Raw genomic sequence first — 27,045 nt, forward strand, 5'->3', positions numbered from 1 at the left:
TGAGGTACAGAAAGCTGAGGTTCCATGTGAGGAAGCAGTGGAGCCGGGTTGGTCTGCTGCGTCCTTCCCATGGCCCCCAGGGCTCTGCTTGCTGGTCTCCAGCCTCAGCTTCTTTCTGGCACTTCCCTCGCCACTGCCCCTTCCCCCTCCCCATAAGCTATAGAGACCGAGCTCATGCTCCAAGGTCACTCAGCTTGGCCTGGGAGGAGCTCAGACTTGAACCCAGGCCCCTTGGCTCCTGGCCTCCCTCCCTCTCTGGCCAGCAGGCTGGGCCTGTTCCCTGGGTGAGTCATGCCCCTGGACTTTGGCCTCCTTGTCAGGCTCTGTGGCCTGAATTTGGAGAGGGGGCCTTCATAAGGACCGGGGGCTCTCCCCACGGCAGTGCAGGTCTGAAGCTGTGGTCACACACCCTCTCAGTCCTGGGGCCTGAGGGCATGGTGACCGCACCCCTCGGTCTGCCTCCCTGCCACCCATCTCTGAGAAGTCTTATAGGAACAGCTCCTCAGGCCCCAACAACAGCCCTCTCTCCGCCGCTCCTTCTGCCCCCTCCCTAGATAAGGACTACATTCAGTTAGAAACGGGGTAGGGGTGGCAGCGTCGGGAGGTGGCCTTTCCAGGTTGTGTGCGTGTCTGTGCCCCGGGCAGCTTGCTTCCCAGCACTCGTCTGCCCCAGCACCAGGCAGCCAGAGTTACCCAGGAGGGAGGCCCCAGCGCCTCCCCTCCTGGTGTCCAGGGACCAAGGTCAGGCCCAGAGCCCTGTGCGCCTCCACCTCCTCCTGGGGCCAGTGGTGTTTGTCGCTGGGGCAACATGCGGCTGTGCCCGGCTCTGGCAGCGCGGGGGTGACATTCATGCCCTGTGAGCTGTGACGCCGCTGCAGGCAGAGGACAGCACCACCCAGGCTGGCGACAGTGATGGGGGAGCCGGGGGGCGGGGGGTTGTCACCTGTCTGAAGCAGTCAGGGGGGTCATTGTTGTGTGCCCCTCTGGTAGTCTGAAGGGAGGGTTCCCGGGGAAGGGGTGAGGTGGCGTCCCTGACTCATTTGGGTTGGGGGGGGGGTCTTTCCCTTCCTCACACCTGGAAGGTGAGGCTTGTCTGTGTGTGTGTGTGTGAGAGAGAGAGAGAGAGAGAGAGAGAGGTTCTCCGCATTTTACATCCTTTCATGGGTGTGGGAGTGCCTGGCTGCGTGTTCGTTACACCACGGTGGGGGTGACCACGTGTGTGCCTGTCTCCTGTTGTCTGGGGGTATCAGATGTGCCCATCTCACGCTTTTGGGGAAGTGACAGGTTATGTACTTAGCTCATCCTGTTAGGAGGGTAGTCACCACCCCATACGCCTGTCTCTGACTGTTGGGGATGTGTGAGATGTCACCACGTGCCCATCTCATGCTGTTGTGGGGAGTGACATGTGTGATTATCTCATGCTGTTGGGAGGTTGTCAGTAACTTGGGAGCTTGTCTCTCACCCTAAAGAGACAACATGTTGCCCAGTGGTATGGGGCCCAGAGTTGGCAGGGCCTTCCCATGTAGACCACAGGGCCCCAAAGGGCTGGACATGGGAAGCATTCAGAGCCCTGAGCGCAGGGACAAGTGTGGTGGGTTTGGGGGGGTGTGGGTCTGAGTCCCCCCCATGACCTTCCTTCTGACCCAGGTGCCAACCCTTGGGACTGTTTCCCAGAAGGAAGGACCCAGTGTTTTTCAGGCAATGTGGCAAGGGGCCTCTGGGGCAGGAGAAGGTATGACTGGGGAGGTGGGGCACCAGGCAGGTTGGCATGGGGGTCTGCGTCCCTGCAAGCGTGGGGGGACCCCAGTCCCTGCCTCTTCTGCCCCTGAAACTGTTAAACTAATTAAGGCTGTGGAGCCGCAGGATTAATCGGGGCAACTCGGCGCGGGCCGGGAGCTCAGGTAGTCGATTAGTGCGCCGCGGAGGATATTGGATTTCTGAACCGCAAGTCAGCACTATTCGGCCTGTTATCTCGCCGAGGCTTGAGGCTCGAGGGTCAGGAGGCGGGAGGCTCCGGGCGCGCTGGCTGCCCCAGCCCAGCCGGCTCACAGCGTCCACTCCCCCTGCCCACACGCCGCTGCCGTGGCCATCTCCGTGCCCTCACCCAGCCCCTCTCCCGGGTGCCCCCTGTGCCTCGCCCCTGTCGCCCTCCTGCCCCTCTGGCGGTGCTGCTCTCCCTTCTCGGGCCCTCCTGGTCTCACTCGCACTCTGAGCCTCTGACCATCCTCTCCACCTGCATCGCCACCTCCCTGTCCCCCGCCCCCGTGAGCCCCTCCCCATCACCAGGCTCTGCCTCTGTGCTTTTGTGTTCTTGTGTGCCTGTCTCACAGTTTCTGTCTGTCACTGCCTGTCTCTGTCTCTAGTGTCTCTCTGTCTCACTTTCTCTCCCTCTGTGTGTCTCTGTGTATTTTCCTGTCCCTCTGGGGTTCAACCTCTCTCTCTCTCTCTCTCTCTCTCTCCCTCTCTCCCTCCCTCCCTCCCTCCCTCCCTCGCCCTCTCTTTCTCTCTCTCTCTCTCTCTCTTGTGTGGTCTCGGCTGGTGTCTGCAACCAGAACAAATCTCCCCCAGCCAACACCCCCTGAACAAGGAGGCCAGAGCAGCTAATGGGAAACATGTGATTCTGCCTTGCGCCTGGAGCACCGTGAAGGGAGCCTCAGTCCCAGCTCAGCCCCCCCCTTGTGCCCCCCTCCACACCACCCCCACGCCCAGCATCTCCCCCAGCCTATGCGGGTGCCCCCAGTTATTCCCATTGAAGGGGGTGGTGGGGCGCTGGCGTTGGGGAGTATCAGGTTGTGGAGGGGCTGGGAGCTGCTTTGCTCCTGAGGTCCGTCCAGCCCGCAGGGCCAGGCAGACCCCATGCAGACTCCCCCCCCCCCCCCACCACCATATGTAGGAGAACAGGGCCAAGATGAGCTGAGCTGTGGGGGCCTGGATGGGGGGCAGCCAGTCCACCCCCACTGGAGGGCTCTGGGGCCACCCAGATTCCCATCTTTTCCACCCTCTTGGGCCTCTGGGGAACTGCAGAGGTGGGGGCTCCCTGAGGGCTTGGGAGCTGCCGGGCTGCATTTCTGTGCCCACCCAACCACGGGGAAAGGGGGGATGGATCAGAGGAGGGAGGCTCTGGCAGGTTGGAATTCTCCTTCTCTGCCTGTGGATAAATTGTCCCTAATCCAGGCTTGGGGAGTTGTCTGGCTCCTACAGAGAGAGAGAGAGAGAGAGAGAGCACGCAGGAGATAGGGAGGGAGGAGGGAAGCAGGCACACAAACACAGTGACACAGACACACACTGTTTCACAAAGGGTCTCTTGCATGCAGTGCACACACACGCACACACACGGCCTGAGGAGTTACACAAAGGTACCGCCCGAACACTGAGGCTCGGCTGTGCTGCCGGCCACACTGGGGCACACGGACCCTCTCACACATGTTGACACTGACACGTAGTGCTTTTGGCACAGACACAGTGATGTGGCCCAAGGACCCACTGACACGCAGGCCCCCAGTGACGAGGGTATACAGCACACACATGCACAGACCCACACACGGGCACACTGACCCCCAGCAAAACAGACCCATGGGAACACCGTGACCAGTCACACTGTCCGCTGTGACCCTGCAAACCCAGAAAAAGGCAGAGGTAGGGAGGAGGTAACACTGATCCACAGTGACACCAGTGCCCGCAGTCACAGGCCTCGAGATGGGAGACCTGCAGGGACAGTGGAGGATCAGCCGCACGCCCCCACCCTACCCCCCGCTCCCCGCCCCACGCATCCAGGGAGCTCGGAGACAGGCAGAAGCCCGTTCAGCTCCTGACACAGCGAGATGCAGAGAGCCAGGCAGAGCGTGTGCGCACACACAGGCCCACTCCTACCCCAACCGCAGCTGGGGTCAGGGTGCTTCCAGAAAGGCAGACACACACTTCTGTGTCCTCGCAGGCGTGCAAACACAGGCTCAGCTGGGCACACACAAAGCTGAACAGACCCAGATAAACACACCCACACGTATAACTGAAGATACTGAACCCAGGTACACATCAGTCCCTCTCTCTCTCTCTCTCTCTCTTTTTCTCTCTCTCTCTCTCTCACACACACACACACGACTAACCACATACACCATAACTGAGCAAACATAGGGTCCCATGCATGTACATTCTTAGACACATGTACACACACAGATTTAGAAATGTGCGGAAGACTAAATAGACCCAGGAGCCCACATACAGGTGTATTTACCCAGCCACTGGAACGCTCACAAGCGCGCATTTATACAGGCACAATCTCTACCACACATACAAATTCCCAGGCAACTAGAACCCACAAGCAGCCCATGAGGCCTCGTTCCCAGACCCCCTCTGGGCTCCAGTACAGACCTCAGGGAGGCAGACACATGGGCAGGAAGCAGGAGGGTGGTGAGGAGAGCCATGGTTATTAAAGAAAACGAGACAGAAGCAGTTGCTGATGGAGAAGAGTAAAGGCCAGCTGCATATACACCGCGCTTGGAAATCTGCATTCCCCGTGTCTTTTAACAGTGGTTCTCACACCTGCATTCTAAATAAGCTGTTAGCATATATAGTCTCCCCAAAGCATTCCTTCCCCATTCGTAAGATCTCCCCATTTTATAGATGAGAAAACTGAGAGCCAGAGAGGTTAACTGACTTACCCAAGATCCTGCGGTGAGGGCTGAGCCAAGGACTGTCTGGCTCCCAAAGGTCAGGTTCTTTTCCACCATAGCATGTGTGTTCATGTTCATGCATGTGCGTACCTACGTGTACAAAGATACTGCTTCCCAACAGGAATCTGGGGTGTCAACGGATAGGCTCACAGTTCCCCAGCGAGATGAGGTTGTAGGTGATCTGGTATTCGAAAGTAGACCCCATCCAGGCTAGCCTCCTGGTCCCTTTATCCGGCTCATCCTGTGTCCATGCTTATGCCTGGGATGTTGTGTTTGCTTCCACAGATGGGAGCTTGCCTACCTGTCTACCCATCGGCCTGGACCCCAGAGCCTGCCCAGCTAAGTGCGTGCAGAGGGCCCCGGTTTCGGGGCAACTCTCAGGCGGCCGCAGAGACCACCCTAGAATCACTGGCGAAGACAGGCCTTTCCTGCTGAGCCAGACCTTGTCTACACAGCCTGCTCAGGTAACAGTGTACGGGGAAGCCAGGTCTGTGCCTGGGACACCCCCAGAAAGTGGGGATCAGGGGGACTTACTTCCCAGTCTTAGCAGGAATCCCCCCTCCCAGCTTAGGCCAAAAAGAGGCACTTTATAGAATCAAAATATATTAACCCAACTTACTCAAAACTCCCCACTATCCAGAAAGGGGAACTGAGGCCCATGGATTATACAGCAAGTCCCCCGCAGTACTGCCTCCTAGTCTGGGGACTCTTCCCGGCACCTTGTTGACCTTAGAGAACTGGGAAGTGAAAGGGGTTGTGACAGTGAGCAGAACTCAGGGCAGAGATAGAAACCAGAGTACTTGATGTGTGCCGCTGACACTCCCCCACCCAGGACCCCTGTCTGCTGGAGTCTGTGGAAGCAGAGAGCTGGGAGGCCAAGGTGAGGTGCCGAGAGGACCTGGGTAGTTCAGGTAGGCCAGGTCACCCTCATCAGATGAGGTGGGGTGGGGGCAGGAGCTGCCTCCCTACTCCTGGCCCCGATTAGCCCACCCAGGCTCTAGAGCCACGGAGGCCAGGTGGGGCTGCCCTGCCCTGCAGAGGCAACTCCCTGAACTGACACACGGAGCCTGCGGGCTCCAGGAAGCTCCCTAGAGCCCAGCCTGCCTGGGGACTCCACCCAGCTTCCAAAAGAGCATTCCTGGGGCCTGAGGTCTAGGGGTGGGGCCTCCTGAGATGGTAAGGGTGGGAGGTGTGGCTACGGGAGGATGCAGGGCTCTCTGTGTGCCCAACTGTAAATGCACAGGGCATCGTGTGTGCAAGCCCTCAGGCTTGTGTGCAAACCGGTGTGTGTAGGGCTCTGTCTTTAGGGACGCAGGGTTCTGTATGCAGGAGTTACATAAGTGCACTGGGCTGGGGGACCTTTGAGGGCTGTGTAGGTACCACAGGGGAGTGGTGAGTGTGCAGGATTCAGGGTGTGTCCTGGGTAGGTGTGGGAATACTGGAGCGTGATGGGGGCCACACTGGATGGTGCATGTGTGCAGGGCGCTAGGGCACAATGGAGAGATGTGTAACCAGGAATCTGAACACACCGGGCTGATGTGTGGGCACACTAGGTGTGGAATGTGCACACAGGATCTCTCCGCATGTCACCAGGGAAGCTGGCGTTCAGGGTTCTGGGTGCACGCTTGCGGGTGGTGTGTGCATGTGGCTCCGTTTGTGCTTCGGAGGTGGGCTGGGCAGGCCTTCAGCTGAGCAGGGCTCAGCAGTGCCCAGCCTTGTGGCCAAATTGCTGAAGTCACTTCCTTTCCAGCAGCAACTTTCCAGGAGGAGGAGTTCTTCAGACCTGGGCGGGGAGGGGGGGGAACGAGGAGCTCTCAGGGGAAGGAGGTGGGCGGGGGCGAGAGGCTGTGGGGAGGGCCTGGTGGGGCTGGAGGAGGGGAGGCCTCCGGGAGACAGAAGGAAAGACCGGGACAGGAGTCTGGAAGGGCCAAGGGCAGGAGGGGATGGGGGTGGAGCAGGGCGGGGAGCACAGTCCCTGGGTGACCTCGGACGGAGGAAGGGAGGGCCGCCAGGCAGGGTGACCCTCAGGCTCAGCCAGAGCTGGCCATGGTGCCCGCAACACCTGGCACCCAGGGCAGGGGGCTGGCAGGGGCCGGGTCTAGGGGAGACCTGCTTGCCAGGTGCCCCGCTCTGGGCAGGAAGGGGGTGGGCGAGGGCTGCACAAAGGAGCTCTGTGTGGCTGGGGGTAGGGTGGGGTGGGGTGTGCTATACGGTTGGGGGGGTGCTGATGACTCCTGGAGGCCAGGCGGGACTTGCTTCCCCTTGGGGGCATCGGTGGCTCTAAGGGGACACCTAGTGGCGAGGGAGGGTAGTGCATTTGGATGGCTGAGGTGGGAGGGGATGAAGAAGCTGGGAGGGGGTAGATTAGAAGTCAAAAATTAGAACTGGTGATGAGGATTGGGACTGTTGGAGGAGGCTGCAGGGGAGGGAGCTGACTCTCTGGACAGTGAAGAAGTTTGCACGGGAGGAGCTCAACAAACCTAAATTCAGACTCCAGCTCTTCGGTGTCCTGGCTGTTTGTCCTCAAGTGCATCACTTAACCTCTCTGGGCTTCTATTTAAATGCCAAATAAGTGACAGCTGCTGTTATTATTTTCATTTTCATCGTTGTCCTTTTTGGTAGGATTTTGGGCTGGAGTCCGGTTGGAAGAAGATCTTTGGGCACTAGCGGGTGGGTGGGACAGGGCTGAAGGAGATTGAGAGGGGTGCTGCAGGTCCTGGGGGATTAAGGCCCCGAAGGGAGGTGATAGGGAAGGGTTCACAGCAGTAGTAATAGCCCCCCTGATGCACTGTTTTCCCTTTGAGGACATCCCTGGGCCTTCAATCTGGGCTGGGAGGGAAATGGTGTGGGGGGAGGAGTGTGCAGGCTGGAGAGAGGGTCATGAGGCCGGAAGTGAGAGCTGGGGCTGGCAGCCTGGCTCCCCTGGGGAGGCTGGGGGTGGGGGAGGGGGAGGCGGGCTGGGGAAGGGGTGGGGTGGTCACAGCCGCAGCGGGGGAGGGTGGGGCTGGGGACTCAAGGATGTGGGCTGGCGCTTCCCGGCACTGTGCACAGCAGGTTGGGGCCCCCAGCCCCCTCCCAGCCGGTTGGTGTCCCCATGGGCAGGCTCAGACACACTGACCCAGAAGCAGACTGTCAGACAGAAGGACCCCTTTGACTTTGTTCACAGACATGGGATAGGTGGTGCCCTTGGGAGGGGTCCAAGAAAATGGCCGCCTGGGTGTGGTGGGGAGGGCAGCCGGCTGCTTCCCTCAGATCCTGGAGGCCGCAAGAGAGAGCCGTGGACAGAGTCAGGAGGTCTGGCAGGAGGACATGCCCAAAGGTCTTCACGGGTGGGTGGAACAGAAGCAACCACCGGAGAGGAGGTTTTCTCTTCTGCCAAGATCACACCCTCGGGCCCCAAGTGGGAGGTCTCCAGAACACGGAGGCTTGGTGAGCCCCACCCTCAGGAAGGGAGGCATCTGAAAGACTCTCAGGAGCCAGGGGTCAACCATGCTGTTGGAAATGGGACTTGGAGATGCCAGGGTCTGCATCCCTTCCCTCCTTTGTGAGGTTGTTACCCACAGTCCTTCTTGCAAGAGCAATGGAGGAGAGAGCCTGGCCTGGGAGAGAGCAGGACCCTGCGTGATGGAGTGGGCAGGACAGTGAGGAGCAGCCGAGGCCTGAGAACCGCCGAGCAAAAAGGGACAGTAGACAGATGGTTGTTCTGTCTGGATAAGCAACAGAAGGGCTCTCTCTCCCATGCCGTTTTGTGACCTGGGGCAAAGGCCCTTTCCCTCTTTTTACCTCAGTTTCCACATCTGTAAAATGGGAAGAGCACAAGGTGGCACCAGAACAGGGTACCCATGGGGAAGCGGATTAAAAATACAGATTCCCAGATGTCCCTTCAGATCTGTGAGTCAGTCTCCCCTGGACGAGGGCCTGGGTATCTGGAATGTTACACAGCTCCCCCAGGCCCAGGGTTTGGAAGCCAAATGGCTTGGCGATTTTAAGGTTCCTCCCAGCCTTAAATTAGACCTCAGCTCTAGGAGCAGCGCTTTCAGGAGTGGCTGAAGGAAAGCTGCAGGAGCTGGGAAGGGAAGCGGGCTTTGGGCTTAGGGCAGAATTAGGAGTCCTGCCACTTTGCAGCTATGTGACTTCAGGCAAGTTCCACAACCACCACTCTGAGCCTGTTTCTTCTGTAGCACAGGGATGATCAGCCCTGTCTCCCGGGTTGCTGGGAAGATTCAGTGGGTCATATGTGTGGAAATGCTTTGGAGGTTGGAAATCGCTGCCCACCACGGGGGAGTGGGAGAGTGTTCCTTCCCACACCATCCTGTCCCCGAGTCGGCTCTGTGGTCTTCCTGTGGGGTGACAGCCCTGGGCGGTATGACAGCTGGTGGGAGTCTACACGTGTTGGGGGTGGGGGGTTGACCCTGGGGATCAGGTCAGAGCCAAACACTAAGGAGTGGTCGGGGTCAATCTTTAAGACCCTCCCCGTGGTCTGGGCCCTGAGTCCCTTGGGAGTCACACATGCCCTGGATTTAAATCCCAGCTCTGCCCTGACCAGCTCAGGGAGTTAGTAAATATTTATGTAGCATCCAAAGCCTAGGCCCTGGGGTCAGGGGATACAGCGGTAAACAAGACAGACACAGTGCCTGCCCATGAAGGGCCCACACTTGCGGAGGAGACTCACCGAAAAGCTAGTCATATAAGTAGTTGGTTGCAATCGTGACAGCTGCTGTGAAGGGGAAGTAGAGAAGGCTCTGAGAGTGCGCAGCAGGGGCCAGACTGTGGCCAGAGGTGCGATGGGGGTAGATGGGGTCAGAGAGGGCCTCGCTGGTGAATGTGGGGAGGGGTCAGGGAACATCCCTTTCCACATGCTTGTCTCGTGCCCTCTCTGCACACCCTTCTTGGGTCCCACCTTTGGGTCTGGAGACGAATGAGAGAGAACCACATGGGAAAAGGCAGGGCTGATTGCTCTGTGCACCTTGTTCATTCATTCATAAGAAATAGTAAGTATTCCTTGAAGCACGCTTGTGGGCCACGTGCTGATCAGGGTGTTGGGAGATAATACACAGAAGATATACACAGACGGACAGAAATTCGTGGTGCTCACCACCTTCCAGTGGCTGGTTTCCTCCTCTGTAAAGGTGGGGATGATAATCATACTGATCTCAGGTTTGCAGGGGGCTTAGACGAGATAATCCACACAAAGTGCTTATTAGCCCATTGTTTGGCAGTAGAGAAAGCGTCCCCAAAGTGTGTGAGCTTTTATTGTTGTTGACTCCCTGGTATGATTGTCACACCCCTGACCTGAAGCACTCTTCACTTTTTCTTTACAGCTCTTATCCCACTAATAATTAAATCATTTATGATTATCTGATCACTGTTTGTCTACCCGGTCTTTGTGCACAGTAGGCACTCCATAAGTAATGAGTATATGAACGAATGATGTTACTTCATCTCTAAGCCTCCATTTCTTCATCCGCAAGACGGGGTTATTAATAGCCCCTACCTCACAGGATTTGTATGAAGAATTAAATGAAACGATGCCTGGACAGCTTCCAGCCCAGTGCCTGGCGCGCAGTAGGTGCTCACTAAACCTGAGCTGCGATGGTCCTTTCCAGGCGCTGTCCACACCCCGAGGCCTGGGCTCAGGCCGAAGTTGCTCCACAGCACCCCCAGCTGACAGCCAGCACCTGGCAGAGCCCCCAGGCACGGGGGCCCTCTCTCTCCCAGGTCAGCCGGGTGTGCGCACTGGAGCTGGGGGTGGTGTGTGGAGGAGACCGGGCCAGTGGGCAGTGAGTGGTTGGGCTGTGGCCACCTGACAATTCAGATCCCCTGTTGCCTGTCTTGTTGCCCACAGAGATCTCCAGTGTGACAGCCCAGGCGGCAGAGCCGAGGGTGAGTGGCCAGGCTTCTCCTGAAATGGGCCGGGGCGGGGGCGGGGTGGGGGCCGGGGGGGGGGGGGGGGGCGGGGGCGGCGTACAATAGGGCAAAGGTTATACCCTGGATAGGATTTCCTGGCCCTCTCCTTAAGTGTGATCTGGAGTGGTCGCTCCAGCCTGCTGCTGATGGCCTTCCCTCGCCAAGGCAGGCATCCTCTTCTCCCTGAGCCTGGAGCCAGGGTCTAGAAGTGGGTGAGCTGCTGCCAAGTGGAACCAGGGCCCCTGAGGGGTTCCTCGTGCAGGCGGTGGTTCGGGAAAAGGCTGGGAGTCAACGAGGTGGGGCATGGAGGGGGGACGGAGCTTGAGGGGACTCTCGGGAGGGGTGACGGGGGCTCGCCGAGGAGGATGTGGGAAGCTGAGGTCTTGGGCATTCGGTGAGGGCCCTCACGCCCGTCCTGCCCCACAGGTCCTGGTCCCGGCTTCTCGCACCCTCATGTCAGCCCCGGCCCCGCCCGGCGGCCCGCGGAGGACAAGGTCAGGATGCGTGTGAAGCCCCAGGGCCTGGTGGTGACTTCCAGTGCCGTGTGCAGCTCTCCTGACTACCTCCGGGAGCCCAAGTACTACCCCGGCGGCCCCCCCACCCCACGGCCCTTGCTTCCCACCCGGCCCCCCGCCAGCCCACCCGACAAGGCCTTCGCCCACACCTTCTCTGAGAACCCACGCCCACCCCCACGCCGGGACCCCAGCACCCGGCGCCCACCAGTCCTTGCCAAGGGGGACGACCCGCTGCCCCCGAGGGCAGCCCGTCCCGTCTCACAGGCCCGCTGCCCCACCCCCGCGGGAGACGGCAACAGCTCCCAACGGCGCTGGGACAACGGGCGGGTGAAGCTGCGTCCCGTGGTGCGGCTGATTGACATCATGAAGGACCTGACACGGCTCTCCCAGGACCTGCAGCACAGCGGCGTGCACCTGGACTGCGGTGGCCTCAGACTCAGCCGCCCACCTGCCCCGCCCCCCGGTGACCTGCAGTACAGCTTCTTCTCCTCACCCAGCCTGGCCAACAGCATCCGCAGCCCCGAGGAGCGGGCTGCCCCGCACTCCAAGTCGGAGAGGCCCAGCCACCCCCTCTATGAGCCTGAGCCCGAGCCTAGGGACAGTCCCCAGCCTGGCCAAGGCCATAGTCCCGGAGCCACGGCCGCGGCCACCGGGCTGCCCCCGGAGCCTGAGCCAGACGGCCCTGATTACTCGGAACTTGCTGACGCCGACATCCTCAGCGAGCTGGCCTCCCTTACTTGCCCCGAGGCCCAGCTGCTGGAGGCCCAGGCCCTTGAGCCACCATCTCCTGAGCCAGAGCCTCAGCTCCTGGACCCCCAGCCCCGCTTCCTGGACCCACAGGCACTAGAGCCGCTAGGGGAAGCTTTGGAGCTGCCACCCCTACAACCTCTTGCTGATCCTCTGGGGCTGCCAGGCCTGGCGCTACAGGCCCTGGATACCCTGCCCGACTCCCTGGAGTCGCAGCTGCTTGACCCTCAGGCACTTGACCCCCTGCCCAAGTTGCTTGACGTCCCTGGCCGCCGTCTGGAGCCTCAGCAGCCCCTGGGGCCCTGCCCACTGGGCGAGCCCTTGCGCCTGGACTTGTGTTCACCCCATGGCCCCCACGGCCCTGAGGGTCACCCCAAGTACGCCTTGCGGCGCACTGATAGGCCAAAGATCCTGTGTCGCCGGCGGAAAGCTGGACGGGGGCGCAAGGCAGACGCTGGGCCGGAGGGCCGCTTGCTGCCGCTGCCTATGCCCACAGGGCTGGCGGCCGCCTTGGCCGAGCCCCCGCCGCCACCGCCTCCACCACCTCCTGCCCTGCCGGGCCCGGGCCCAGTCCCAGAGCTGGAGCCAGAATCTTCCCAGACTCCAGGGGTCCCCAGCCGCAAAGGCAAGTGCCGGGGCGTGCGGCGCATGGTGGTGAAAATGGCCAAAATCCCCGTATCGCTGGGGCGGCGGAACAAGACCACGTACAAGGTGTCCTCCTTGAGCAGCAGTCTGAGCGTGGAGGGCAAGGAGCTGGGCCTGCGCGTGTCCGCGGAGCCCACGCCACTGCTGAAGATGAAGAACAATGGACGGAACGTGGTGGTGGTCTTCCCACCCGGGGAGATGCCCATTATTCTTAAGCGGAAACGCGGCCGCCCTCCTAAGAACCTGCTGCTGGGTCCTGGCAAGCCCAAGGAGCCGGCAGTGGTCGCGGCAGAAGCAGCCACCGTGGCCGCGGCCACCATGGCCATGCCGGAGGTGAAGAAACGGCGGCGGCGGAAGCAGAAGCTGGCCTCCCCCCAGCCGTCGTACGCAGCAGACGCCAATGATAGTAAGGCCGAGTACTCCGACGTCCTGGCCAAGCTGGCCTTTCTGAACCGCCAGAGCCAGTGCGCTGGGCGCTGCTCACCCCCCCGCTGCTGGACACCCAGCGAGCCCGAGTCGGTACACCAGGCACCCGACACCCAGAGCATCTCCCACTTCCTGCACCGGGTGCAGGGCTTCCGACGGCGTGGCGGTAAAGCAGGCGGTTTTGGTGGCCGAGGTGGGGGCCATGCTGCCAAGGCGGCCCGATGCTCCTTCAGTGACTTTTTCGAGGGCATTGGCAAGAAAAAGAAAGTGGTGGCAGTGGCAGCTGCTGGTGTCGGGGGCCCCAGCCTCACCGAGTTGGGGCACCCACGCAAGCGGGGCCGGGGGGAGGTGGACGCCATGACTGGGAAGCCCAAGCGCAAGAGGCGGTCCCGGAAGAATGGGACTCTGTTCCCAGAGCAGGTGCCTAGCGGCCCAGGCTTTGGGGAGGCCGGCGCCGAGTGGGCTGGGGACAAGGGTGGCGGCTGGGCCCCTCACCACGGGCACCCAGGCGGGCAAGCCGGCCGAAACTGTGGGTTCCAGGGGACCGAGGCCCAGGCCTTCGCCTCCGCCGGGCTAGAGAGCGGGGCCTCGGGCCGCAGCAGCTACTACAGCACCGGCGCACCCGCGGGCCAGACCGAGCTCAGCCAGGAGCGCCAAAATCTCTTCACCGGCTATTTTCGCTCACTGCTCGATTCAGATGACTCCTCCGACCTCTTAGACTTTGCCCTCTCAGCCTCTCGCCCTGAGTCCCGGAAGGCATCAGGCACCTACGCAGGGCCCCCCACCAGCACCCTGCCTGCCCAGCGGGGCCTGGCCACCTTCCCGAGCCGGGGGGCCAAGGCCAGCCCAGTAGCAGTGGGCAGCAGTGGGGCTGGTGCGGAGCCCTCCTTCCAGCCTGTCCTGCCCGCTCGCCAGACCTTCCCGCCAGGCCGGGCAGCGAGCTATGGGATAACTCCAGCCACTTCAGACTGCCGGGCAGCCGAGACCTTCCCGAAGCTGGCGCCCCCGCCGTCGGCCGTGGCCCGCTCCCCTACCACCCACCCGCCCGCCAGCACCTACCCACCTCAGTATGGTGGCTACGGCGCTGGACAGAGCGTTTTTGCCCCAGCTAAGCCCTTCACGGGCCAGGACTGTGCTAACAGCAAGGACTGCAGCTTCGCCTATGGCAGCGGCAACAGCCTGCCCGCCTCCCCCAGCAGCGCCCACAGCGCCGGCTATGCCCCACCACCTACGGGGGGCCCCTGCCTGCCCCCCAGCAAGGCCTCGTTCTTCAACAGCTCTGAGGGGGCCCCCTTCTCTGGCTCAGCCCCCACGCCCCTGCGCTGTGACAGCCGGGCCAGCACCGTCTCTCCCGGCGGCTACATGGTACCCAAGGGCACCACAGCCTCTGCCGCCTCCTCCTCCTCCTCCTCCTTCCAGCCCTCGCCTGAAAACTGTCGGCAGTTTGCGGGGGCTTCTCAGTGGCCTTTCCGGCAGGGCTATGGAGGCCTGGACTGGGCCTCAGAGGCCTTCAGTCAGCTCTACAATCCCGGCTTCGACTGCCACGTCAGCGAGCCCAACGTGATCCTGGACATCTCCAACTACACGCCGCAGAAGGTGAAGCAGCAGACGGCTGTGTCCGAGACCTTCTCTGAGTCGTCGTCCGACAGCACCCAGTTCAATCAGCCGGTCGGCGGCGGCTTTCGGCGCGCCAACAGCGAGGCCTCGAGCAGCGAGGGCCAGTCAAGCCTGTCCAGCCTGGAGAAACTGATGATGGACTGGAACGAGGCATCCTCTGCCCCCGGCTACAACTGGAACCAGAGCGTCCTTTTCCAGAGCAGCTCCAAGCCGGGCCGTGGACGGCGGAAGAAGGTGGACCTGTTTGAGGCCTCACATCTGGGCTTCCCGTCATCCGCCTCGGCCACCGCCTCAGGCTACCCGTCCAAACGGAGCACCGGGCCCCGGCAGCCGCGGGGTGGACGGGGTGGTGGGGCCTGCTCAGCTAAGAAGGAGCGGGGTGGGGCGGCCGCCAAAGCCAAGTTCATCCCCAAGCCACAGCCCGTCAACCCCCTGTTCCAGGACAGCCCGGACCTCGGCCTGGACTACTACAGTGGGGACAGCAGCATGTCACCACTGCCTTCCCAATCGAGGGCCTTCGGCGTGGGTGAGCGAGACCCTTGTGACTTCATGGGACCCTACTCCATGAACCCGTCCACTCCTTCTGACGGCACCTTCGGCCAAGGCTTCCACTGCGACTCGCCCAGCCTGGGTGCTCCTGACCTAGATGGCAAGCATTTCCCGCCTCTGGCCCACCCACCCACGGTGTTTGATGCCGGTCTGCAGAAGGCGTACTCACCCACCTGCTCACCTACGCTGGGCTTCAAGGAAGAGCTGCGGCCGCCACCCACAAAGCTGGCTGCCTGTGAGCCCCTCAAGCACGGGCTCCAGGGGGCCAGCCTGGGCCATGCGGCTGCAGCCCAGGCCCACCTCAGCTGCCGGGACCTGCCACTGGGCCAGCCCCACTACGACTCCCCCAGCTGCAAGGGCACAGCTTACTGGTACCCGCCAGGCTCAGCTGCCCGCAGCCCACCCTATGAAGGGAAGGTGGGTACAGGGTTGCTGGCTGACTTCCTGGGCAGGACGGAGGCCGCGTGCCTCAGTGCCCCACACCTGGCCAGCCCACCGGCCACACCCAAGGCCGACAAGGAGCCACTGGAGATGGCCCGGCCGCCTGGCCCACCCCGTGGCCCTGCCGCCGCTGCCACTGGCTATGGCTGCCCGCTCCTTAGTGACTTGACCCTGTCCCCTGTGCCGAGGGACTCGCTGCTGCCCCTGCAGGATACCGCCTACAGGTATCCAGGCTTTCTGCCGCAGGCGCATCCCGGCCTGGGTGGGGGCCCCAAGAGCGGCTTCCTGGGGCCCATGGCGGAACCTCACCCTGAGGACACATTCACCGTCACCTCCCTGTAGTGCCAACTGAAGTGCCGACTGGACCTCGAGGTTTTGTTCCTGGGTGAGTCTGGGGGTGTGGGTGGAGCGGGCGGAGGCCTGGGCATGCGGCGGCGGGCCTGGGGTGGGGGATGAATACTTTAGCGCTTGGGCAAGGGGAAGGCTACGGTGATGAGCGGGAAGGATTTAAGGACAAGATCGGGGACCCCTGATAAGAGGAAGTTGGGATTCAGGAAGGTGTCTGGGATTAGATGTTGGGGACAGTCTTCAGGAAGAGATGGGGTGCTTGGGTGGGGAACCCAGCATGAGGCTCGGACACTCAGTTACTGAAATGGTTGGAGAACCCTAGATTGGATGGGGCCATGTGGTTTGGTTCATCAAATGTTTATTTCCCTTGTCCGTGCTAGGTCCTGGGCAAGCGCTGCCTGAATCCCAGCAAACACTCACCACTTGACCTCCTGCCAGGGAGGGCATTTGCATGGCCCCGTGGGAGATGAGTGAAGGGTGAAGCAGGGTGGGTAATTAACGGCTAGGGCCCACCCAGGGTACCGACCCGGCCGGGCTCGCTAGTTTCTCGAGGAGCTGCATTTAGTTCAGGATGCACTCTGGTGGGGGCCAGGCTGAGGGTGTGGTCACTGTGTCTTGGTCACACTCTGCAAGGGCTTTACAAAATGGCCTGAAGTGTCTTTCCTGGTCTCCCGGTGCCCACCCAAAGATTATTTTTCACCGTCTTTGACCTGAGGCGGGCTCAGAGTGGTCAGAGGCAGGTGGGATAGGGACCCAGAAGTGAACCAGGGAGGCTGGGGTCCTGCTGTGCCTCACAACCCGCACCCAGTGGGTCTGTCCCCAGGCAGGATACTTCCCGCCTAGAAAAAGATACTTCCCTTTCCTGCAGCCAAATGCTTTTCCAAGAGTTCGGTTAAGTTTTGCTAGATGTTTAGATACTGTGTTTATCAGGCATGTGTCCTCATGAGGTGGAGTCAAAATTTTAGTATTTCCAAAATTTTGTTTAAGGAAAATAAAAGAGGGAAAAATGCCCCCAAAATGGGTAAAAAGGGACAAGGTCAGAAGAATCATTTTCTCGAAGCACAAGGCGCTCCAGGAAATACAGCCACAACTGGCCCATCACATCCCGTTCTTAGGACAACAGAGGTGTTACAAAGTTATGGTGGGTGGTGGGGAAGTGGCCTAGGGGCCTGTCTGAGCCCCTCACCCTCCACCTCTCCTGCCACTGCAGCCTCCTGGGAGTGCCTCTTCCTGGAGAAGGACTAGCAGGGCTCCTGGAAAGTCCCATCCCTGCCCTGGGGAGGCCATTCAAGGCCAGAGTGACTCAGGGTCCTGAAGTCGTGCCGGTGGAAACTTATCATCCCCTTTCTGCCTGACCCCAGGTCCCTTGGTGCCTGAAGGTGGCAAAGGGCAGCACGTGGGGATCAGGAGGCCTGGGGAAGGACCGTTCCCCAATTGGCCATCAACATGCTCCATGTCCTTGACCATGCTTTTACTCCCTCCAGCCCTGGGCCTCTGTTTCCCCATCTGTTCAAGAAATTCGACTGTGATAATCTCGTAGGTTTTGCAATTCTGCATGGCATAGACAGTGGACCAAACTTTTTTTTTTTTTTTTTTTTTTTTGGCAGCCTATTTTCCTCCTAATGAAGCCAGGCCAAGATTAAAATGGCCTCCCATTCCCCGTGCGTCTCACTGCAAGCAGCAGAGCTGCAGATCTGAAGCAGGCCAGGGAGAAGCTGCTTAGGGTTTAAAATGTCAAACTCTTGATCCTTCTCACTGGAGGGGAGATGTCTCCTGGATAATCCAGAAATGTGAAATAATCCAAAAACCGTTCCTCCTGGGCTCTGGATGGGAAAATAAAACGAGTGTGGGGGCTGGGTGTTTGAGCAGGTCACAGCTCAGTGAGATACATAATGGAACCATCCAGTGAGGCCTGAACACAGGAGGAACTGGGATGCCATCCAGCCCCACATTCTGGCCACACTCTCCACTCCGGGCTGGGAGTTGACAGCGCTGTCCGCAGACTGATGCATTCAGTTGTTCTGGAGACATCTGTCCGGCACCCACCATGAAGCAGGCATGGGGCGGGGGGGCACCCCAGTGAACACCACAGATGAGGTCCTGGTCCTCAAGGGGGCTTCCAGTTTAGAGAGTGAGACAGTACGTAGACTGACACGAAGGAATTTGGTGAGGATTACAATAGGAAGGACTGCGAGAGAGGAAAAAGCTAGGAGGTTGTGGGATCCTGCGGCGGGCTGACTGGATCCTGAAGCTGATGCCTGAAGGATGAAGGGGCATCAGCTAGACAGGGAGTGGGAAGGACATTCTGGGCAGAGGGAACAGCAGTGGGTGAAGCCCTGGAGCAGGAGGGAGCTCACCCTTGAGGAACCGATAAGAGGACAGTAATTCCTCACTGAATGGGTGGGCAAGGCAGCCAGGGCACCAGAAGGAGTTTGAACCATATTCCAAGACCAGTGGGGAGCCATTGAAGAGTTACCAGCTAGAAGGTTCCCCACCCCCCCCCCGCACACACACCACAGGGCAAGCGCTGAAGGAGGGAGACCTCGGTCGCCAGCAGGCAGTGAGCAAACGTTTTGACATGGGGCGCTGGAGAAGCTGGTTCGGCTCCGCCCCACATCTTGAGCCTCTGGCTGCCTGTCCGGGTGCCAGGCATGGAGGAGACAAAGCAGACGTGGTCTTGTCCTCAGAGTTCAGCATCCACCCCAGGAAGCTAAAGCAGGTACACGAAGAACCTAAAAACAGCTGGTGGCAAGTGGCAGGTGCCCAGAGGCGGGGAGAAACAAAGTTTGTGTACCAGGAAGGTGGGTGTTAGGGTCAGAGGTCATCTCTCAGAACTTTTGGTGAGAAAAGGGACACACGTCTTTGCCCTTCATGCAACACTGCCCCAGTGAGCCTTCACAGAAGGCTGGGAGGTAGTAGTGCCCTCTCCCCCCGCCCCGCCCCATCGGAGAGTTGAGGAAGCAGGTGCAGCTAGGAGCCTTGGCAGGGGATCCACAGTTAGTCACTGGTGGAGTCGGGATTCGAACCCAATGCTGCACACACTCCCCTCCCAGAACCTGGGTACCCTGCCATACCATTCCCCCAACACCCCACACCGCTGACTCCCCATCCGCAAAATGACAGCTTGGTTGGACACTCCCTACAAATGTTTCTGGGTCTGACATTTTAAATGGATTTTGAAGTTCTTTCGAAGAAGCTGCATTTGAGCTCGACTTTGAAGAATAGGCGAGATTTGGATGGACAGCGACTTGAGGGGAAAGGCGTTCTAGGCAGAGGGGACTGTGGGCAAGGGGAGGGTCACCCCCCACTGTGAATTGGAAGAGGAAAGCTCAGGGGAGCCAGAGTGGGGAATGTGGGACCCCCTTCGTCTGAGAGCTGAGCTGGTGGGACAGAGGGAAGGGGTAGAGGGTGGGGAGCACTCGGGCCTGGGGCAGGCCTCTCCAGTCCCTTCGGTGGAAAACGGAGCCAGGGAGACTGACTCCACGTTGGGCCCTCATGGCCAAAGATCAGCCCTGCTAGGCCCTGTGCAATCAGGAAGGGCCCTCCAAGGCACTCAGGAATCTTGAGTCCCCCTCTCCTCCCTATTCCCTCTCAGGCGTGGACCTGAGGCCAAGAGAAATGTCACAGGTCCTCCAAGGTTACACCAGCCTGGGGCCTGACCGGAGCAGGAAGCAGTTTCCAAGGCCACCGGCCAGCCAGGGTCAGCAGGCATGCCCGGACCTGGGCCAGGCCCCAGCTGCTCTGGGCTTTGTCTCTCTGTGTCTCGAAACCTCAAGAGGTCACTTGATCTTGCCTCTGGCTCTGAGCAAGAAGCCCTCACGTCAGGGGTCAGCCATCCTTGCCCTGCCTCCTGTGGGCTTCTCTTCGCACTCTGAGGCCATCCTCCCTCCCATCCCATGTCTTGCCTCTCCCACGGCCATTTTCAGGCCAGGCCTTCTTGTTCTGAGCCCTCATTTCCTGGAAATATAATCTCTCTGTGAACGTGCCCTCTCATGCTCCTCCTCTCCCATCTCCCCACATCCCTGTGGTCCCGGAAGAGCCCAAGGGAGTTGGGCTGGTGAAACTGGAGGGTGGTGGCGAGGAGCATGGCTGTAGGCACAGACCAGCTTCTGTGCGGAGCCTGGTTCCATCCCTTACCACTTACGTGACCCGGTGAGTCACATCACCTTGCTGTGCCTCTTGTGAGAATTAATGAGATTACCCATGAGGCCCTTAGCCCAGTCCCTGGTGCACAGTAAGCACGTAGTCAGTGGTTGGTACATGGGTGGACAAATGCCTCCTACCAGCTGAATTCTGTCACCCAGTCTGTGTGACTCACACACACCCCTGACCCTTTCCTCCTCGCTCAGGACTCTGTAGGTAGCCAGCCTCCCTTCACCTGCTGCCCCTGTTGTCTCCTAGGAAGGATTTTGTGTCTAGTGTGGGTTTGGGTCCTTTGGTGGGAGGCTATGAAACACCACCTAGTTTTTGGCCCTGGCAACTGGGGTGATTCCTCCCTGGGGGGCCCAGAGGCAAGGGAAGTCACCAGCCCACACACACCCCCCCCAGTGGGACCTGAAGCCTGATGGGCAACAGGACCCAGACTTCTAAATGACCCAGGACAACTAGAAGCCCTTCCCATGCAGGTCCTCTAGCACGAGAGGGGTCTCTCGGTGCCTCGTGACTTTGTAAATACATCACGGTTTTTTCTCGAGGCAGATTTGCCATCTTTGTCGTCATCACTTTTGCTGCCATAACACCCTCTGTGCTAGAGGGGAGGGGAAGTAGGTTAATTCTGTGTTCACCCGCACATGAACCAGCCACCTGCCCGGGGCCAGGCACTGAACGAGACCAGCAGTGTCCTGCCCCCCATGGGGTTTACAGCCTATAAACAGGTGTCCTTTGAAAGTCTCCAAGTGGGCATCATTCTCCAGGGCAGGGACTGAACTAGGCCCCCTGGAAGTACCGGGGACCACCCTCTTGAAGCACGAGCAGGGCAGGCAGCAAGAGCTTCCTGGAGCCAGAAAATGGGTCTTGGGGGGGGCGCCTGGGTGGCTCAGTCGGTTAAGCATCCAACTCTTGATCTCAGCTCAGGTCTTGATCTCAGGGTCATGAGTTCAAGCCCCACGCTGGGCATAGAGCCGAGATTTTAAAAAAAAAAAAAAGAAAAAAGAAAATAGGTCTTGAACAAATTTAAGGCTTCAGAAGCGGTAACCCTGGGTCAGTCAACTGGTGGCTGCCATGTCTCTGCCCTGACACCTGCCCCCAACCCCAGTCCATTCCCCTCATTATGGCCACCAAAGTGCTTGTTCTTCAGCATTTCCGGATGCATGGTGTCGGGAGCCCCCCAAATATTTATTGGATGAATTGATTTCAACCCGTTCGCTCCTGTGCCTCCATTGCTTACCATCTGTCGATTGCATCCCCCGCTCCCTGCCTCTCCAGTCTCCTTGCCTACAAAATAACAGCCCAGCCACTAGCCTGGTATTCCAGATATTCAGGTCTTCCTTTTCTGCCCTGACCTCCTCCTCACACACCCTCCCTTTCCAGCCCTAGAATGGGGAATTAGGAGGGAGCTTTCCCTAGTGTGCCCTGTGCCTTTCCCCAAGCTGTCCCTGCCCTGGGCTGCCCTTTCCTGCCCACCATCCATCTCCCACCTGTCAGTTCCTATCTTTCATTCAGGCGTCACCTCCTCCAAGAAGCGTTCCAGGATCCTTCCCAGGCCCACTTAATCTCCAGCCTTTTATGCATCCATGCAACCCTTCCTGGGAATGTCCTCACTACATCATCAGCTCCTTTAGACTGGTTGCTCATCTCTGTGCATGTTCCCCGTCTTCCTCGGTGTCGCATCATACCTGGGAAATTGTTTTTTGCCTTGACTCGAAGACAAGCATGTAGACTAGAGAGAATTGAGAGCAGGAGGGCAAGCAAGCAGTGGAAGTGGGTAGGAGACCATTTCTGTCACCGTCGCTGTCCTCAGATAGGCTCCTAAAATGGGGCAGGGGATGGGATGTATAAATAAACCAATTCAGACTCTGCAGGCTACCTAGGTTTTTGTGGAGTTCCCCAAGTGCAACCTTGGAGAGCTCCAAAGGTTAAAGCACAGTTTACAGACAGGGAAGGGGACTCCCCCAAAGACACACAGCCACCCTGGCAAGGGTGGTATGATAGAGCCAGGAAGGGCCCTTGGTGATCAGTCACATGCCCAACACAGCCATCACTGGGGCCTGTCTTTACAGAGGCATCTCTGATCAGGAAGGCAGAGAGTGTGGGTGTTGGCTGTAGAGCCTCCCAGGACTGGTAAGCAGTGTGCAGCTCTGCACGGTGGGAGATCCACACAAGCCGGGCGGGTGATCGTGGATATGAACCCTATTGTGCCCACCAGCGTCCCTCTGTATGCCCAGCAGTGGAAGAGGTGGGGAAAGATTCCCTAAGGAGGGAATGGCTGGTGAGCTAGAGTTTAAGGAGTGCCTCTGGTCACTGGTGGACACAGGTTTTGAAAACATTCTCTGGAGTGGGGAGGAGAGCCACACCCACACCCTACAGCCAGTCCATCCTACCAGAGGGTGTCTCCCATCTGTCAAGTGTGGTCTGAGCCCCAGGGAAGCAGTATCCTTTCCACATTTGAGGGACCTGCAGGCCTGACTTTGCCTGAAAATGTCAAGAGGGGGTGGATCAGCCTTTGGGCAGCTGTGGTCTGCCTCTGACCCCACTGGGGCCCGAATATCTCTCCCATTACTTGTTCAACCCTCTGCTTTACATAGAGACTAAAGCCCAGAGAGGGAAAGGACTTGCCCTAGGTGACACAGCAGATCCGTCTCAAACTCTCACGCATCTTCTCTGCCTTCTGCTCCACTGCCTTGTTTGACGTTGAGATGCCCTTCCGGAGGGCGGAGACCAGAGGGTGGAGGCGAGAGCGTAGCTCATGGCCTGGCAGTTGGTGGGTGTGAATCCATGTCTGCTGGTCGCTTAAATGAATGCACGAACATGTGCTCCTTTTGGGGGGAGAGCAGCTCTCTGTGGACAGCCTGATTTATACGTGACCCGCAGCACTGCGAGCGCCCGCTCAGCTATCCCATGATGCTCCCAGTACCAGCCCCTCCTCTGGCAGGCAGAGACCAATTTCACGCCTTGGCACCTCAGCCGGGCACCTCAGCCGGCTAAGGCACCTCAGCCGGGCACCTCGGCCAGCGAAACCGCTAGAGCGCCAGGGTGCCGCGGAATGTGGCTCTGCGGCTGTCAATTACAGAGGCACTAAAAGGTTAAGTCTCAGGAACAATGGCTCGTGCCCTGGGCACTGAGGGGGCGCATGTTGGCTTTGGGGATAGCAAGGTACCACACACAGGTCTCTCTGCCCTGGAGGAGTGGGGAAGGGAAGGAGAACTGCCCCAGTAGCTATGGTAACAAGGTGGTCTAAGGAGGCGTCCTGGAGGGGTGCAAGCCCTGAGCGGGACCTTGCCGCGCTGGTCACCACTCTGGCATTCGGTCAGCCCGCCGTCCCGGCCCTGGCGTGTGCTGGGCACCGCGCTCGGCAGTGGGTCGAAGAGCCAGAGTTCCTCCTGCCAAGGCCGGGTTAGGTGCCCCCTCCGTGTGCTCCCTGAGCACCCCCCCCCAGGGCATCCCTTGGCACAGCCCCCATCTCCCTGCATTGGAATTGCCCGCTCTGGGGTCTGCTTTGCTTCCCTCTGGGCTCCGTGAGCCCCTCAAGGGCAGGGGCCAGATCTGTCTCCAGTGCTTTGTCCCCAGTGCCCAGCGCGGGGCTGCCTGGCACCGCAGCCTGAATTCTGTTTTGTGGAGTTGAACCCAGTGAGGTCAGGGTCGCACGGGGCTACGGGCATCCTCCCTTCTCCCGGCTCAGGAACCTCTGGTATTGATTCTGTCCCCAGCCACCCCCCCCCACCATCCCTGCCATCCCCCAGATTCTGGCCGAGTCCCGAGGGGTGGGGAGGGCCGAGGGAGGAGGAAGGTGAGACAGGGAGGGCTGAGCAGAGGGAGAGAAAGCCTCCCCGCTGCCTGGCCGCAGGCACCACGGGAATGGTTCTGGCAGGAGCTGCTTGCTGGGCTGAGATCACCATGGAGACCTGGCTTGGAGAGGGTCACTGGCAGTGGCGAAGGGCCTGAGGGGGCGGGGGTGACAGGGATTTGTGCAGAGGCTCCCAGCCTGCCCCGGGGCCCTTGGGGGGGGGGCAGCGAGCAGGGAAGGCTGGGGCTCGGTATAGTCCACTTGCCACCGACCGGTTTGGGGCAGCCGGGGCTGAGTCGCCCCCTCCCTCGTCACTCCAGCACCCTGTACGTGTCACCCCGACAGAGGTTCCTTAGCGCAGCAGCTGTTCTCACCTGCAGTAGATGCCTCCCGCCCCCCAGCTACACTAGTCCTGTGCCCTAATGGGTACCCGGCCCCCAGCTCTAGCTGTTCCTGTTAATCACCTGAACTGGGGGACTGACATCCATCCCGGCAGCATCCCTGGGCCCAAGAGCTGCTTTCCTACCCTTCCCCTGGTTCTAATTCAGCTACACCCTAACAGGCACACCTCTTCCCCCTCCGGCTAATACTCCAGCCTCCGTCACCCCCAGGAGACCTGACAGCTTAACACAGGTGCAGCCCCCCACCCTTCCCCTCCTCCCTCCTGCCTCTGCTGGCCTGGCCGCCTGGGCCCGTAGACGGGAATGGACGCTGCCTCTACCTCTCAGAAGCCCACCTGGTTCCCCTGGCCCGGGGGAGGGGCGGGAGGGGGGGTAGTCCTGGCAAGTCCAGCCTCAGGACAAAAGTCTTCCCCAGGGCTGACTGCCCAGCAGACAGCAGCTGAGGCTGAGCAGAATTTAAATGTGGCCCTGTTGGGAAGGGAAGCCAAGAAAGGACAAGAGAGGAAAGGCTTTCTGTGGCCGCCTGCTTCCTGCAGGGGTGGGGGAGGGAGGGTGTTCTCCTAAGGGGTCTTAGAAGGCAGTTGTAGCACCCCCCACACCTTAATTCCGGTGGGCTGGTCACTCACCAAGTGCAGGGACAGGAATTTCAGGGCTCTTCGATGAGGCCAGGACTCTGAAAGTGCCAGGTTCATGACTGTGGGTCTTGAGCATAACCGAGCCCGTCCCTGTCCCTCTGGGCATCTTCCCGCTATCCTCAGCCAAGCCTTGGGTTCTGGGTGGGGAGGCCTGGAGAAGGGGTATTTCACACCTCCAGTGTCTGGTGATTGTAGGGACTGGGAATTTGGAAGTTTCTGAGCCTCAGCAGCCAAACACAAATGGTACTGTGTTGGGCCATTTCTTTTTTCCTTTATTCAGACAGAGTTCCCGGTCACCTTGCCTCTGGAAGGAACCGAATGGCATGGGAGGGGACTGGGAAAGGGTTGGAATTAGAAGAAATGAAAGCGCACAGGTGTGCAGTGCATGCCCTGTGCTGTGCTCAAGCCCTTTGCTCCCCACTGTGTCATTCCTCACAGTAGCCTCGCTTGGAGGAATTACTAAGCTCATTGTTATACGAGGAAACTGAGGCTTGGGGCACCTACCTGGCCCAGGCCCCAGGAAAATAATAATGATGTACAATCAGCATCATTTCTTACATTTCCTATACCAGGCTTAAGCCACCTTAAGCCACTGGATCCTCCCAACAAACCTACGGGATAGTTTGGTTATCCCCTTTTTACAGATGAGTAAACTGAGGCTCACAGAGATTCACGGACTTGCCCAGCGTCCTAGAGCTGTCCAGGGGTGGTGCTGGCATTTGAACTCAGCTGTGTCTGACTCAAGAGCCCAAGTCCTTGCGGCACCTGGGTGGCTCAGTCGTTAAGCGTCTGCCTTCGGCTCGGGTCATGGTCCCGGGGTCCTGGGATCGAGTCCCACATCGGGCTCCCCGTTTAGCGGGAAGCCTGCTTCTCCCTCTCCCACTCCCCCTGCTTGTGTTCCCTCTCTCGCTGTGTCTGTCTCTGTCAAATAAATAAATAAAATCTTTAAAGAAAAAAAAAAAAGAGCCCAAGTCCTTAACAAATTGCACTGCCTGGAACCCCAGCTCCTCTCCCAGAGCCTCCTTTACCTCTCATTGAGGCAGGCCGTGGATACAAGCCTATTTTACAGATGGGGAAGCTGAGTTCAGAGAAGGCGAGAAACAGTCCATTGTCTCATGAGGGGCTATTTGGAGTGTTCTGGGAGAAGGAACAGTGTGGTTAGCTTCTCCCAGAATCCTGGTAGGAGCTGGGTGGGGGTCCCACTCTTAGCCTCTCTGTTCTTAGAGTTCAGTGTCTGTGCCTACTGCTAACTTCTGCCTCTTCTTTTGCGTTTCTTTGCAGCTTTCAGAAAACCAACGCCAAGACCCCTCCCAGCGTCCACATTGTCCTCTGGCAGGAGCGCCTGCCCCTTTGCCTCCCACCCCACCCCACCTGTCCCCCTTGCACTACCATCTTCCCCCCCACCCCTCCCCGCCCATCTCCTCCATGCAGAAGCCGAAGGTGAGCCCTTTCTGCACAAAACCAGCAATTGTAAATACTTTTTAAAAATGTACAAAACTTAAAAACAAAACACAGTTTTAGAAAAAGACAAAAAAAAAAGAGAGAGAGAGAGAGAGAGCGCGAGCGTGTGCAAGAGGTTGCGAGCGGGGCCCCGAGGTGTCCAGAGCCCCTGCCAAGTATGCACTGAGAAATTTATCTACAGGTCGTTTGACAAAAATGAACAATATCCTATTTATTGTATATACTGTTTTATTATAAATCGTGGATTGTATATTGCATTCTGTAAACCTGCTGTGGTCCCGTGGTGTGCAAATTCGCATGGTGGGGGGGAGGGGGCAGAACCTCTTGCGGGAGCTTTTTTTTTTTTTTCTCCTTTCTTATTTTTCACTCTTTTGGGTTTTCTCTTCTGTTGTTGTTGTTGTTTTCTGTTTTGGCAGGACACACCCAAAGATCCAAGTTTGTATTAAAAAGAAATGAAAAAAAGCAAAAAAAAAAAAAAACAAAAACCCACCTCGTGTCTTGTGAAAGGGGGTGAGTGAGGGTGGGTGGAATGGAAGAGGCATGGCTGGGTTTTGTTACCAGACACTGGCTCCCCAGAGTTGAAATACCTTCATGTGTTCTCACCTTCTGAGGCCTCCCTTCTGCCTGAGATCTGAGTCAGCTTTGCATCCAGGAACCGCCCTCCCCCCCCACCCACCCCACCCACCCCCGCCCAGATTACAGCCCCAGGCCCTGGGTCTCCCCTGCCGGCCGGGGATCCCC

The 27,045-nt window shown here is 59.2% G+C and overlaps 1 protein-coding gene across 4 annotated transcripts in view; it reads left to right on the top strand.

The window, feature by feature from the left end:
- Positions 1–26,754, top strand: part of AHDC1 (AT-hook DNA binding motif containing 1) — a 65,027-nt gene extending 38,273 nt beyond the window's left edge. For 3 of the 4 annotated variants that reach the window (XM_028113828.2, XM_028113827.2, XM_028113829.2), the window contains exons 3-7: positions 4,956–5,134; positions 10,277–10,388; positions 10,516–10,553; positions 11,004–15,902; positions 26,125–26,754. In XM_028113828.2, coding sequence (XP_027969629.1) covers positions 11,078–15,859 — 4,782 coding nt within the window. In that variant the 5' untranslated portion in view covers positions 4,956–5,134; positions 10,277–10,388; positions 10,516–10,553; positions 11,004–11,077 and the 3' untranslated portion in view covers positions 15,860–15,902; positions 26,125–26,754. Of the gene's footprint in view, positions 1–4,955; positions 5,135–10,276; positions 10,389–10,515; positions 10,554–11,003; positions 15,903–17,472; positions 19,255–26,124 lie in introns of those variants that run through there. The other variant, XM_088022542.1, reaches the window with a different exon arrangement.
- Positions 26,755–27,045: the final 291 nt, after the last annotated feature.

The sequence above is a fragment of the Eumetopias jubatus genome, unplaced genomic scaffold, assembly GCF_037043125.1.
Source record: "Eumetopias jubatus isolate StellerSeaLion01/CBP00866 unplaced genomic scaffold, mEumJub1_p1.0 scaffold_4, whole genome shotgun sequence".
In the NCBI taxonomy this organism is placed as follows: domain Eukaryota; kingdom Metazoa; phylum Chordata; class Mammalia; order Carnivora; family Otariidae; genus Eumetopias; species Eumetopias jubatus.